This window comes from Stegostoma tigrinum, chromosome 4 (genome assembly GCF_030684315.1).
Source record: "Stegostoma tigrinum isolate sSteTig4 chromosome 4, sSteTig4.hap1, whole genome shotgun sequence".
Classification (NCBI taxonomy): domain Eukaryota; kingdom Metazoa; phylum Chordata; class Chondrichthyes; order Orectolobiformes; family Stegostomatidae; genus Stegostoma; species Stegostoma tigrinum.
Window position 1 is genome coordinate 68,772,715 of NC_081357.1, and position 13,487 is coordinate 68,786,201.

At 38.6% G+C, this 13,487-nt stretch overlaps 1 protein-coding gene across 7 annotated transcripts in view; it reads right to left on the bottom strand.

Moving 5' to 3' along the window:
* Positions 1-13,487, bottom strand: part of ptprk (protein tyrosine phosphatase receptor type K) — a 609,799-nt gene that overhangs the window by 163,691 nt on the left and 432,621 nt on the right. For all 7 annotated transcript variants that reach the window (XM_048530889.2, XM_048530888.2, XM_048530884.2 and 4 more), the window contains exon 8: positions 7,528-7,827. In XM_048530889.2, the coding sequence (XP_048386846.1) occupies positions 7,528-7,827 (300 nt within the window). The remainder of the gene's footprint in view (positions 1-7,527; positions 7,828-13,487) is intronic.

A 13,487-nucleotide genomic window follows, 5' to 3' on the forward strand; every position in this document is an offset into this window, starting at 1 on the left:
CCAAGCTGGATATTGTCCATATCTTATTGCATTTGAACATGACTATTTCAGCATCTGAAGAGTTTCAAAAAGTGTTGCTGACCATTGTGCAATCATCAGCAAACATCCTCACTTCTGACCTGATGACGGAGGGAGGGTAATCAATGAAGCAACTGAAGATGGTTGGTCTTAGGACACCACTATGAGGAACTCCTGCAGAGATGTCCTGGAGCTGAGATGACTGACCTCTAACAATCTGCTGTGCCAGGTATGACTACAACCCATGGAGAATTTTCCTCCCGATTCCACCTGACTCTGGTTTTGCCAGGGCTCCTAGATGTCACAATTGGTCACATGTGACATTGACATCAGCGACCATTATTTTCAACTCACCTTTAGAATTCATCTCTTTTGTCCAACCGCAAATACACCCTGTGTGACTGGAATAGTAACAGTAGTTGATGACGTAGTTTGAACAGCAAAAGACAAGTAAGGACAGATATTCAAACCAGATTACAAGTTGTGATCAATGAATATGCTTTGAAATGTATTGGGCAATGAGCTTGGAGCTATAATTGAGTGAGTGTAAGGGTTGATAATTCTAGCATATGGTTATCTCGGAAAGTGTCAATGATAAAATGTCTAATTGCTGAAATTTTTCTGTTTGAGAGTTGATGCTAACCAACAGAAATAATGATATCTAAGTAAATATCAAGTATAACTTTTGTGGCTTAATAAATTGTCTCGATACAACTACTTCAAATCTCTCTCCATCTGAAATTCATTGCCTGATACTGAAACATTTTACAGCTTGTAATTCTGCTGGGAGAGTAAAATTCTGGTATTAAAGAGCTATATGGGGTAGTTCGAATTATAAAATAAGGCTTAAAAAATGAGAGTCACTTGGATATGTGTGCAAAGGTCAAGATGTTTAATATATTAAATAAAGATTTTGCTAAGTAATCTAAGATTAATGCAATAACCTGTTCTCGGCCAACATCCAGCTGCATTTAGAATAAATAAGAACAAAGAGTTTTGTCCTGCATACTTTGATTCTACAATCCATCTAGGGCCACCATTACGGATCTGCACCTTCAACCTGTCCTGTTTCCACCATTCTTTGTTAAAGTTCATATTGGAAAAGGATTAACGACGGGATGTAACAAGTGCTGACCTGCAGGACAGTGTGCTGGGACCTGGCTTTTTTTAAAAAACAATTTACATCAAATGACATAGATGAGGAAGTTGGAGGATTGGTAGCTAAATTTACAGAAGATATAAAGGTAGGTGAATGAGACATTAGGAAGTTGCTGATGGCTACAAGTAAGTTGAGAGTCAGGCAATAATCTGGTGGATGAAGTAAAATGTGGGAAATTGTGAAATTATTCACAATGACTGAAAGAACAAAAAAAGCAAAGTACTACCTAAATAAAGAATGACAGCATAACTCAAAGGCACTCAAAGGCTTTCGTTAGACTGGATGCAGGGTGCATAATTAAGATCCCAAATAGGATACCATCTTTCTTAATGATTGGAATTGAACATAAAAGAAAGAATGGTAATCTTCAATTTTACAGGGCATTGGTAAAATCACATGTCCTACATTGCAGTTTTGGATTCTTAGTTAAGAAAGGATGTAAATACATTGGAGGTGGAGGTGGTTTGCTACCTGAATGAGCAGCTTGCCTTATGATAATAGAGTGGACAGGCTGTGTGCTTGTTTACTGGAGTTCAGAAGAGTAATGTTTGAACCATGTGAGATCCTAAACAGTCTTGACAAATTGGATGTGAAAAGGATTTTAGTTGTGAGTCAAGTACTAGGGGGCACTGTTTTAAAATCAGCAGCTGCTATTTCAATACAGATGAGGAGACATTTTTCTGACTTTGAAACCTTCCACATCAGAAGGCGCTATCAGTGACTATTTTATTAATGCAGAGGTGCACAGATCCCTTTTAGGCAAAGGAATCACAGGTTAACAGAGGTTGATGGAAATATGAAATTTGAAGATCAAACAATTATTGTTGAATGGCAGGGCAGCATCGAGGAGATAAATAGTCTTGTCATCTTGTCACAGGTTGGTATGCAACTGAGAATAATTAGTTCAGAGAGTATATTCCTCCCAATGACACAGAAGACAAAGCAACAGCTGCAGATTTTTCAAAAATATCTGAATGACAAATGCTCGGTCTTTGTTAGATCTGTTCAAACTACTAGATATGCTTTATTATGAGAACGAATGTAAACAGAGGATGAAGCAAGTTTTGTTTGACTTCTGGTGCTCCAGGGCCCATTTATAATCTCAAACTCATTAGTATATTTGCATAAAATTCTTTTATCTACTTTAACATAGATATTGAATCTCTTAAAATAGACAGGCAAACCATTCTGCTAAATACAGCTAAGGATTTTTTTATCAAACCACGCAAGTGTTTGTTACCACTACAGAATTCTTCTATTTCAAATCATTATTGGCTTTTAGCCTCCAGGGTTCTTTTGGCTTATTGCACTTTGTGCCACTTTAAAATTTTCTTGTTAAGAAATTTATGAAAGCATAATGTGCAGTAGGAAAAACGAATAAAAATATTATACTGAATCTAATCAGTAGTCTCTTTCCAATCACAAATACTTAGAAAATATAAGTGGGGCATTTGGTTTTTAACTCATGAATGGAATAATGTACAACTGATATGATTGGCAGAAAAACTATCTGACTCAGGGCAGTTAAAAACAGATTTCAGAAATCTGATTTTTTTTTGAAAGGTCAATGTGTTTCTCCAATCATTGTTCACCATTACTCATGCTATGGAAACAGTGAAATTACAAAAATGATAAGCATGAATTGGAGGAAGTCCACATGTACTAAATTAGGAACAAAGGCAAATTTTAAGAGAGTGAGAAAGCACTGATTGAGTCAATGCAGGTTCATTCATGGGGGAAACATTTTGCTGATAATTTTAACAGGAAATAACAGTGTAGATTATAAGGAGGTATTACACTTTCCAGTCCTCCTTGATTATTTGGTACTGGACATATCGATGAAGAAAAACTTGCAGTTAAATGACAAAAGGGTCAGGTTGTAAGCTGGAGAGGGGCTGGTGGAAAGCTGGGTCAAAAAGGTGAGTTTTAAGAAAGGCATAAAAGGAGGAAAGAGAGATGGACATTCAACGATACTTAGAGATGAATTTCCAAATATTGTGGCATAATCTGCTTTATGTATGGCTGTAAATGGTTGGACAAAGGCCTTTTCAGAAATGCAAATGACTAGAGTTAAAGGTACACAGAGGTCCTGAAGATTTATGACTGGAGAATGACGCAGAGTGATGGAGGGTTGCGGACTCTGGGGAGAGACAAAGCTGGAGTGGTCATTTTTGGCTGACTGGGTAAAGTAGATTGGAAATGGATGATGTTATGAAAATTAAAGTTGGTAGTCTTTATAATAGGGAGGGTGTGGAATCTGAAGTTCAGCTCAGAGTCAATTCAAATGTGAAGGTTTTGAAAGTGGTCACCCCTATTTTAAATCTGTGCCCATCAATCTGAAAAACTGTCACTAGAAGGTACATGTACTCTTTAGGTTAGGTAAAAACAGAAAAAAAAAAAGAAGAAAGGCAAGAGAGAAAGGCAAAGAAAGGGGGGGGGGGGGAATGTGTTGATGTGCAACAACAGAATTAGAACAGAAAGTTCTCATTCCTCAATCTACGTTTGGTGTTTGTTGATAGGAGAATTTGGCAAAATGCAGCTTCTATAGATTAACTGGGTACAGTGGAATACAGTTTTGTTACCGACATACAGATACTAACTTATGATATTGCTGTTTGAGGTAAAATTTGCCCAATTCAGGTAGATGTATTTGGTTGCTGGCAGTGTTGACTATCGTTTTTTCTGTAATTAGATTGCATTTTACATCCTGAGTTGGAAATGAGTTCAAATTTTGATTCGACGTATCATCCTTCTCACTTTAAATTTTGTAGAATTTATTCCAAAAGTGTGAATAGGAATCTTACCCCTGGGAAGAGGTGCATAATTGCAACAAATTCCTGATGATCCTGCTGTATACTCAGATAGAAAAGCCGACACTCAACTGTACTTGTACTGTCCATCTGTGCTGAAAAACTCATCATGTTAACCATGGCAACTACTACTGTCTTGGCAACCAACAATAGTACACAATTACAGCAGTATAGCACATTTAGAATGAAAGGCATGACAGCAGGTTGCAGAGCTAGGCAATATTTGCTTATTGAAATATTCTTTACTCCAGCGATAAACATTAGCGTGACTTCAAACACAAACAGGTCTAATCTGAGCATAAATATCTTATTTGGAAAAGATTTTTGTTTCAACACAGAAATTTCTGGGGAAAAAAAACACCCTCTAATAAAAGGTGGCCTCTTTTAAAATGGCATTTATTTAAAATACCTTTCAGCAAAGCCTGAGAAATCAGGATTCTCTTTATGGGAATGAGAATCACCCCCCTGAGCCATTCATTGTTTGAATGGAGGAACAACACAAATAAATCGAAGAACCAAAAAATGAAGAAAAGTTTTGTCATATGAATTAGTGAAATGATCAATTCAAAATAAAGCCAGTAACAGCAAGGATTACTACATGTTTACCCGTGTATCTTTTTTAATATAAGAATTCTTAAATATGATTAGCTGCTTGATCATTCCAAAGATTACCAACAACACACTAGAATGAAATTAGCACTGCATAAATTGAAATCTATGACACTGAGATAGATCTTTGAAGGCAGATTTTGAAGTCAGGAACAAGCACCATCAATTTGTGGACTGTAGAATCTAGGTCATTATTCTGTGGTATTATGGTATACAACTTAACGTCAAAATTCCACAGTTTTGTGCTAGTCAAATATAAGACAGAGACAGTAAGCATTGTACATTACAACAGTAGGTGAAGAAATCCATCAGTTGACACATGACTTCCAATAAAAGCAATGATCAAAGTGAAAGTTATTGCTGGGAATTTGCAAAGCCAACAACACCTCAGATGTTAGTAGACTTGCACAGATATTTGCCAGTTGAAAGCAATGGTTTGAGATTCTAAAGTGAACACCAAATTGTATACCTTATTCATTTAAAATGGATTGTGGCCAGGGTTGTAAAAACAGGGACCACACACTCTCTTCCCCTATTATTTCATAAACAAATTCTAAGTCCCGCCTTCTAATCCACAAGCACTACATCAACTTCGCAACAATATACTTAATGAACCAGCCTCACTGGCCCTCTGCTGTACAGAATTCCAAAGATTCACTACCCCGAGAAAAATTTCTTCCTCATCTCTCATTAAATGCACAACCCCTCACTCTAAGACTATGCTCCCATATGGGGAAAGACCTTGCAATATATATCCTGTTAAACTTCTTCAGAATGTTTCAAGAAAGTAGTGTCTCATTTATCTCAACTCCAATGAGTACAAAACCCAACAGACTCAAGCTCTTCTCATTAGGAAATCCCTCCACCCCCTGGATCAATCCATGGAACTTTCTCTAGATTGCCTCTAATACCAGTATATCTTTCCTCAGATAAGGGACCAAATACTGTTCATGACGTTGCAGCTACTGCCTTGTATAGTTTCACCAAGATGTCTCTATTTTTATGCTTTATTTAAAATAAAGGCCAGCATTCATAAATAAAGGTAGTTCTCCCTATGTCTTGCCGGACCTGAATGCCAGCTTTTGTGATTCATGAATGAGGATTCCCGAGTCCGTCTGTGCTGCAGCTTTCTGCAGTTTTTCTCCACTTAAATAACATTCAACTTCTTCACTCTTCCAGCCAAAGTGCATAACCTCACATTTTCCTACATTATATTCCACCTGTTTAACCTTCCTATAATCTTCTGTAGACTCCTCCTGTCATCTTCACTACTTGCCTTCCCACCTGCTTTCATATTACCCAAAAGCTTTGCCAAACTACATTATCTTTCCTCATTTCAGTCATCAATAGGTCGGACATAAATGTGGATTCAGCATTGATCCCTGTGGCACTTTACTAATCGCATATTGCCAAACTTCTATCTATAACATTATATCACCTCAGCAGCCTAAGCTATGGTACCTTATTGAAAACCTGCTGGTAATCAAAATGTACTACATCTCTGGTTTCCCTTTATTTATCCTGCTTGTTACCTCCTCAAAGTACTTTCATGATTTTGTCAATCATGATATCCCCTTCCTGAAGGCTTGGTCATATTATGCATTTCTAAATGCTGTGCTATGACATCCTTTTGAATAGACATAAATTTTCCCCAACAACTAATGTGAAGCTAACTGGCCTATAACTTTCCAGCCCTTTGGGACTGTTCCAAAATCTAAGGATTCTAGAAGATTAGTACCAGTGCACCCACTATCTCTGCAGCTACATCCTTTAAAATGTTCAGATACAAGCCATCAGTTCCGGGAATCTATAGCCTTTAGCTCCATTAGTGATAGCTCGTGTGTTTTCCACCTCATCCCTCCCACACCTAGCCCCTTAATGAGTTAGTATTTTTGGAATGCTATTAGTGTTCTCTAACAATGAATATCCTATGCTCAGGAACCCTGCTAAAAAAGTATATTAATTGAGACTTGAACTACAACTGCAAAGATACTTCAGGCAAATAATGAGTGCTCCTCAGATATTCTTCTCTTCTGGTTAAGACTATTTTTACTACAATGAAAAAACACTTGGCACCCATTTGACCTTGCAAACTAGTACTACAGCTCCAGCCTAAGTTTGTTTTCCAAGTTTTTGGACATGAGTTCACCCTCCTAGTTCCGTGTCTATCTCTTCCTTATTTCCATACTCAAACCTTGCAATAAGTTTTCATTTCTACCCAGGGTACCAAAATATCCCTAACTGACTTGAAAAATGATATTCACTACATCTCTGATCATAATTTCTCCTCCACTTCTTTGCTTGTTTTGTCAAAATTGATATCTCATCGCATTCCAAGTTGTCTCCTCTGCTGGATAGCCAAGTATAATAGTCCTTGTCCTGCTTCACTCGACTACGTTATTACTGCACAACCACTGTTTGCTTTGCCAAATTACTTCCATAATTTTGCCCACTTGCATCTAAACTGGATTCTTAAGCTGAAGTGCATTTCTGTACCTTTGTTACCTCAAGTATCACCAACTCCAATAACCCTGTGGCCAATACCTCATCCTCTACACTTCACACATTGTTCAAAAGACATTTTTTTAATATACACAATTATGGAGGGCCACAAAATATATTTTCTTTAATTCTATCAAAAGATAAAACATTACTATCCTTCAGCATAGGCATATTTTTAAATACATACAAATAACGTGACTCATGTCTGTGGTAATCTAACTAATTTGAATGTATTTGCCCAGTTAATGAAATCTCCAAAAATTTATGCCAAAGATGTTATCTTTTTTCGAAAAAGGCACACTTTTCAGAAGGCTGCAAAAGCTGCCCCAGAAAATTAATGAATTTTCAAAGTCATTGAATAAAATGGAAAGTCGCATAAAGTTAGAAAAAAATGTACAGTAATAACGGCAACGAAAAGATAATAATTACCATCTTCATCTGTCTGGACGACAACCTCTTCACTCTCCTTTCTTCCTTCTGGATTCATCAGAATCATTTTAATGCTGATGTTTGTGTAAGGTGGCAGGTGTTGAATAATATGTCGGGGTGATTTCTGATCCATTTCCATGCAGTCAGCTTTGCTTGTGTTATGTCCAAAGTAATGGTAGCACACAGTAACATTGAATGTGTGACACCGTGTTACATTGTAGCCCAGAGACTCCAACTCAACAGCCAGGTGTCTAGCATATATCTCTGCAATCTTCAGGCTTTTTGGTGACCTCATGGGTTCTGTTCAGAAATCAAAAACAGAAGTTAAAGCATTTTAGATGTACTTGTTTCCACTACTTCAACGCTGACACAATTAAAAATACTGTTTGACACTAAACATTAAAAAAATCAAGTGAAGCTTGCTAAAAACAAAATGTGATTGTAAAGTACTTCAGCAACTAGTTTTCTTATATCAAAAATAATTTCAGCAACTTATTTGAACCCTCAACAAAAATGTGAATATATCAGGCACTAATTTAACTACAGGGAAATTTGCAAGTAACAGAAACGATGCTTCATCCTTGCCTTTGCAGCCCACAACAGTTCTAATAAAGACAGTACCTTGTGGAGGCAGGGTTCCTGTGAACATCAGTTTGCATTGAGCTGCTAGATCAAACAATGACTATTACTGCATTCAAATATCTCATCAAAGAATTTAGTGAGCCTAAAATCTGAAAAATGGCAGGTACAATACAGAATTAACTCAAAGATCACACTTTAAAACTTGCATCAATGCAACCGCATTGGAACGTAACACTGTTAATGAACAATTAGGCAGAACAATTCAATCTATTACTGTTCACTAAAATAACCTTGCGTTGAACATTTATTCTTCAAACTCCCATTTATCGCCTTCTACTAAACTTCTGCTATCATACAACAATTGTAGTAAACCTCAGAGTCACATGAAGGATAAAGAACATTTTCTTCAACTCCCAGTGCAGCTACACACTCACCCCGTCCAATCCATTAAAAGAGAAAAAAGTGAAAATTGGATAGACCTCCAGAATGCTTTAAAACTGCATCAAATTATGAACTAGATGGGTTTTAAATTGGAGAAAAAGCGAAAACCAGAAAGAATTTTAAATCAGAGAAAAAGCTCCTACAATAAATGTGACGTTTTGCATGTTGGTACGACAAACAGTTAATGGTAGGGCCTTGGGTAGTGTGGTAAAAGAGGGACATAGGGGAGCAGGTACAAAATTCTTTAAAGTTTATGTCACATATAGACAGGATGCTTAAAAAGGCATTTGGCGTGTTTGCCTTCAATGCTCAGTCCTTTGAGTAAAGGAGATGGGAAGTTGTGTTGAGATTGTATAGGACATTGGTGAGGCCTCTTCTGGAATACTGTATACAATTCTGGTTGCCCAGTTACAGGAAGGATATTATCAAGCCAGAGCGTGTTCAGAAGAAATTTACCAGGATGATGCCATGTATGGTAGGCATCCGTTAGATAGGATAGCTGGAAAGGCTGGGATGTTTTTCACTGGAGCATAGGAGGCTGACAGGTGACCTTATAAAGGTTTATACACTAAAGAGAGGCATAGATAAGTTAATGGTAGTTGCCATTTCCCGAGGAGGGGGGTTTCAAGACTACGAGGCACATTTTTAAAGTGAAAGGAGAGAGATTTAAAAAAGACAAGACAGGCAATTTTTTTTTTTTAAGAGGGTTCGCGTGTGGCATGAACTTCCTGATGAAGTGGATATGGGTAAAATTACAATGTTTAAAAGACATTTGGATAGATACGTGGAATGGAAAGGTCTGAAAGGATATGGGCCAAGAGCAGGTAGGTGTGACTAGATTAGTTGGGATTGTGTTTGGCGTCGACTGGTTGGACTAAAGGGTCCATTTCTGCGACTGTATGAATCTCCAACTCTAAGTATATACAATGAAGTAAGTGGCCAAAGTAAACACTGTTCTCTTAAAGGGTGAGTTTGGGGAACTAACAAAAGGAAACACCGAAATGTTTTGACTTTGAACAAGTATTTTATATCTGTCTTCAAAATATAAGATATAAAAAGCATCCCAACAGCAATAGAAATGCAAGAGCCAAAAGGGATGGAGGATTTTGGAACAATTACTGTCACTGGAGGAAAAAGTAATGGGAATGCTAATGGGAATTAAAGCTGAGAAGTCTCCAGACCTAATGACCGGCATGTTAGGGTCTGAGAAAGAAGTGGCTGCACAGACAATGAATACATTGATTCGAATCCTCTAAAATTCTCATGATCCTGGAAAAGTCGCAGCAGACTGCAGAGTGCAAATGTTCTTAACAAATATATTTCAGTTGGCAAGTGGGATTTAGGATAATGCAAATACATTTTATGCAAACATTAGGAGCAAGAGGGTTATTAGGGGAAGGGTAGATGCGCTACATTTCAAAGGAGTGAATTTATACGCTGAGTCAGATGAAGTGGGTGAGGCCCTTAGTGCATACAGATGCAAAGCACTCATTAAGGAGAAGGACATGGATGATGGTAAGACAAGCAAGCAGTATTTTCATATTCTAGAGCATGTTAGGAGGATATTAAGGAGGTGAAGTTTTTCAAGGCACCCAACATTAAGGTAGATTTGATGGGATCTAGGAGGAAAAGGAGGAGATTGCTGGGGCCTTGACAGAGAGCTTTCTTTGCTCTTCAGCTGCAGGCGAGGTTCCAGAAGACTGGAGAATGCCAATGTTGTGTCTTTATTGAAGAAGGACAACAATGATAATCCAAGAAAAGTATACACTACTGAGCCTCACATCGTTTGCAGAAGGTTCGAAGAAACAGAACTTACATTTGGAAACAAAGGACTTATTAGGGATAGTCAGCACGGCTTTAGTTGTGAAGACAGCAGGTCTTGTCTCAAAAACCTGATTGAATTTTTGTAGAAGTAACAAAGGCAACTGATGAGGGTGGCACAGTGGATGTTGTCTACACGGACCTTACTGAAGTATTTGACAAGGTTCCTGATGGTAGGCTGGTCCAGAAAATTAAGTCATTTGAGATCCTTGGTAAGTTGGCAAACTGGATTCAAAACAAGTGTGAGGTGATGCTCTTTAGGAGGTCAAATACTAGAGGAAAGCATTCGGTAAATGACAGGACCCTAAGGAGCAAAGTATACAAAAGGATCTTGGGGTGCAAGTCCACAGTTCACAGAAAGTAGCAACACAAGTGAATAAGGTGAAAAGGAAGGCATACAGCATGCTTGTGTTTATCAGTTGGAACACTAAGTGGGCAACTCAGTTGCAGCTATATAAAACGTCAGTTGGGCCACATTTGGAGTATTCTGGTTGCTGCACTGTAGGAGGGAGGTGGAGGCTTTGGACAGAGTGCAGAAGAGATTTGCCAGGATGTTGCCTGATTGAAATGCATTAACTATAAGGAATGAATGGACAAACTTGGATTGTTTTCACTGAAGCACTGGAGGCTGAGGGGCAACAAGATAGAAGTATGTAAAATTATGAGAGGCATGGATAGTTGGATAGCCCAACCAGGTGGAAATGTCAAATACTAGGGGTACAGGTTTAAGTTAAGAAGGGGAAAGCCAGAGGTGGATTTGGAAGGGAACATTGTTTTCTCCCCACCTTCTGGAGATCTAGAAACAAAGGGAAAACTTAAAAATTATGGGAATCCCATTAAAGACATTGAGAGAGAAATTCTCCTCAGCTGAGGGTCATCTGTCTGAAGACATTTTGTCATCATACCAAAGTGGAAGCTGGGCCATTAAGTGTTTTCAAGGCTGAGTTTAAGGCTTTTGATCACTAAGTCATCAATGGTAATGGGGAAATGGATAGGTTAGTAGTTTTGAGGCACAATCAATTGTAGCCATGATCTTACTGAACAGTGCCTCAGTCTTAAGGGGCTGACTAACTATTCATGCTCTTAGTTCACGTAATTTTAAGTTACCATGATACAGAAGATTAAATGAAACCACTTAAATTTGCTAGGTCAATAGAAAAATAATGCTTACTTTACAAAAAACTGCTACCAAATTTGAGTTGAAGCAATAAAATTCATTTTTAAAAATCATGCTCTTGAATTTCTTTACTGTGTTTGCTCTCTGGGCTAGTCAGCGCTACTTGAGTGCAATTGCTTCCGCTTGTGTCATTTCAGTTTTCTCTTTACTGACCTTACTTTCTGCTTTGATACCACATTAGAATCAAACATAGTACAAAGGAAGTTAATTGCAGTTGTGGGAGGTCAAACTAGAACACTGCTGTAAGAGTTTCTCAGGCTACTTGCAAGGACTCTAGAGCGAATCATTTTCAGCTACTTCAATGAACTTCACTGCAACACAACGTCAGAAATAGGAATGTCTGCCGATGATATCAGTACCATTTGTAATCACTCAAATATCGTGTTTGCATACCGATTTAGTTCAGTCTTGGACCAAGAAATGGCAAATAACACGCATTTCGCACAAATGTTAGGCAAGGACTGTCATCCACAAGAGCCTATTTCTCAATGACATTTAGTGGCATTGCCATTACTGAAGCTAAGCCTTTAACACACAAACATTTTGGGAGTTACCACTGACCATAAACTTAACTGGGCCATCCAGATAAATATAATAAATATAACAGGCAGGCAAGTGTTCGGCCATTAACTCAACTAACTTCACAAAGCTTGGGAAGGCACAAGTCAATAAAAGCAGGTATAATTTCTACTTGCCTACATGAGTACACTCCAACAACTCTCAAGAGGCTCAACACCATCCAGGATAAAGCAGTTTGCTTGATGCGTATCCCATCCAACACCTTAAACATAGACTGTCTCTACCAATGATTTACAGTGGCAGCAGTGTCCACGATCTACAAAATGCAACGCAACAATTCACCAACTCTCTTTCAACAGCAGACTGCAAACCCACAAGCACTTCCACATAGAAGCAGGTTAGTAAAAGCATATGAATACCACCACTTACAAGCTTCCCTCCAGGCTCCACACCAACTTGTCACAAAGCTATATCATTGCACCTTCAGTGTCACTCAGTCAGAATCTTGGAACTTCCTTCCTTAAGCACTGTATATGGCCCCACTACATGGACAACAGCAATACCAGCTTCCAAAGGGACATTCGGGACGGGCAACAGAAGTCGTCTTGTCTGTGATGCTCAAATTTCATCGGGTTTTATTTTGAATGATCTCATATGAAGTTGCGGAAATAATTATGGTTTAATATTGTAGGTATTTCCCATTGACCGCTTGATCCCGATATCATTTGAAATCTTCCACTCGGTTCCACAGTAACACCAGCCTCTTCTGCAGGCACCAACCATGAAAGCTGTGCACACCCCCTTCAAACTAACGAGCCATTCCTCAAATTTCAACGACTGCCTACTGAAATGAATGTAACTGGCTGACCTGTCCGGTAACTGCTGGAATGGAGCTTGTAAGGAGCTTCAGGAGGTGGAGGTTCTGCTTTTTGGCTGGTTTGCTGAAAACTGGCCCCAGAAGTTCATGGGTTGATCCAGTCATGTTAAATGTGCTCCCATATTAAAGGAGCTTCAAGTTGCCAATCAAGAATGTTGAAAATATGCTTTACAGGTAACTTTCTTACCAATCATTCAACCAGCTTAATGGGAGAATTGTATTCTCAGTGGAATGCTTTTCTCACAACAGGAGCAGGAAAGAATCAAGAGATTCCAAACCATATATGCACCCTCCCCTAATGCCCTCTGCTTTTAAAATGGTTTCCCGGCAGCACTTCCTGTGAGCTGGAAGCTGCTTCTCTATTCATTCCCATCTATAGAATTGTGGATAATAAAATGTGAGGCTGGATGAACACGGCAGGCCCAGCAGCATCTCAGGAGCACAAAAGCTGACGTTTCGGGCCTGGACCCTTCATCAGAGAGGGCTCTCTGATGAAGGGTCCAGGCCCGAAACGTCAGCTTTTGTGCTCCTGAGATGCTGCTG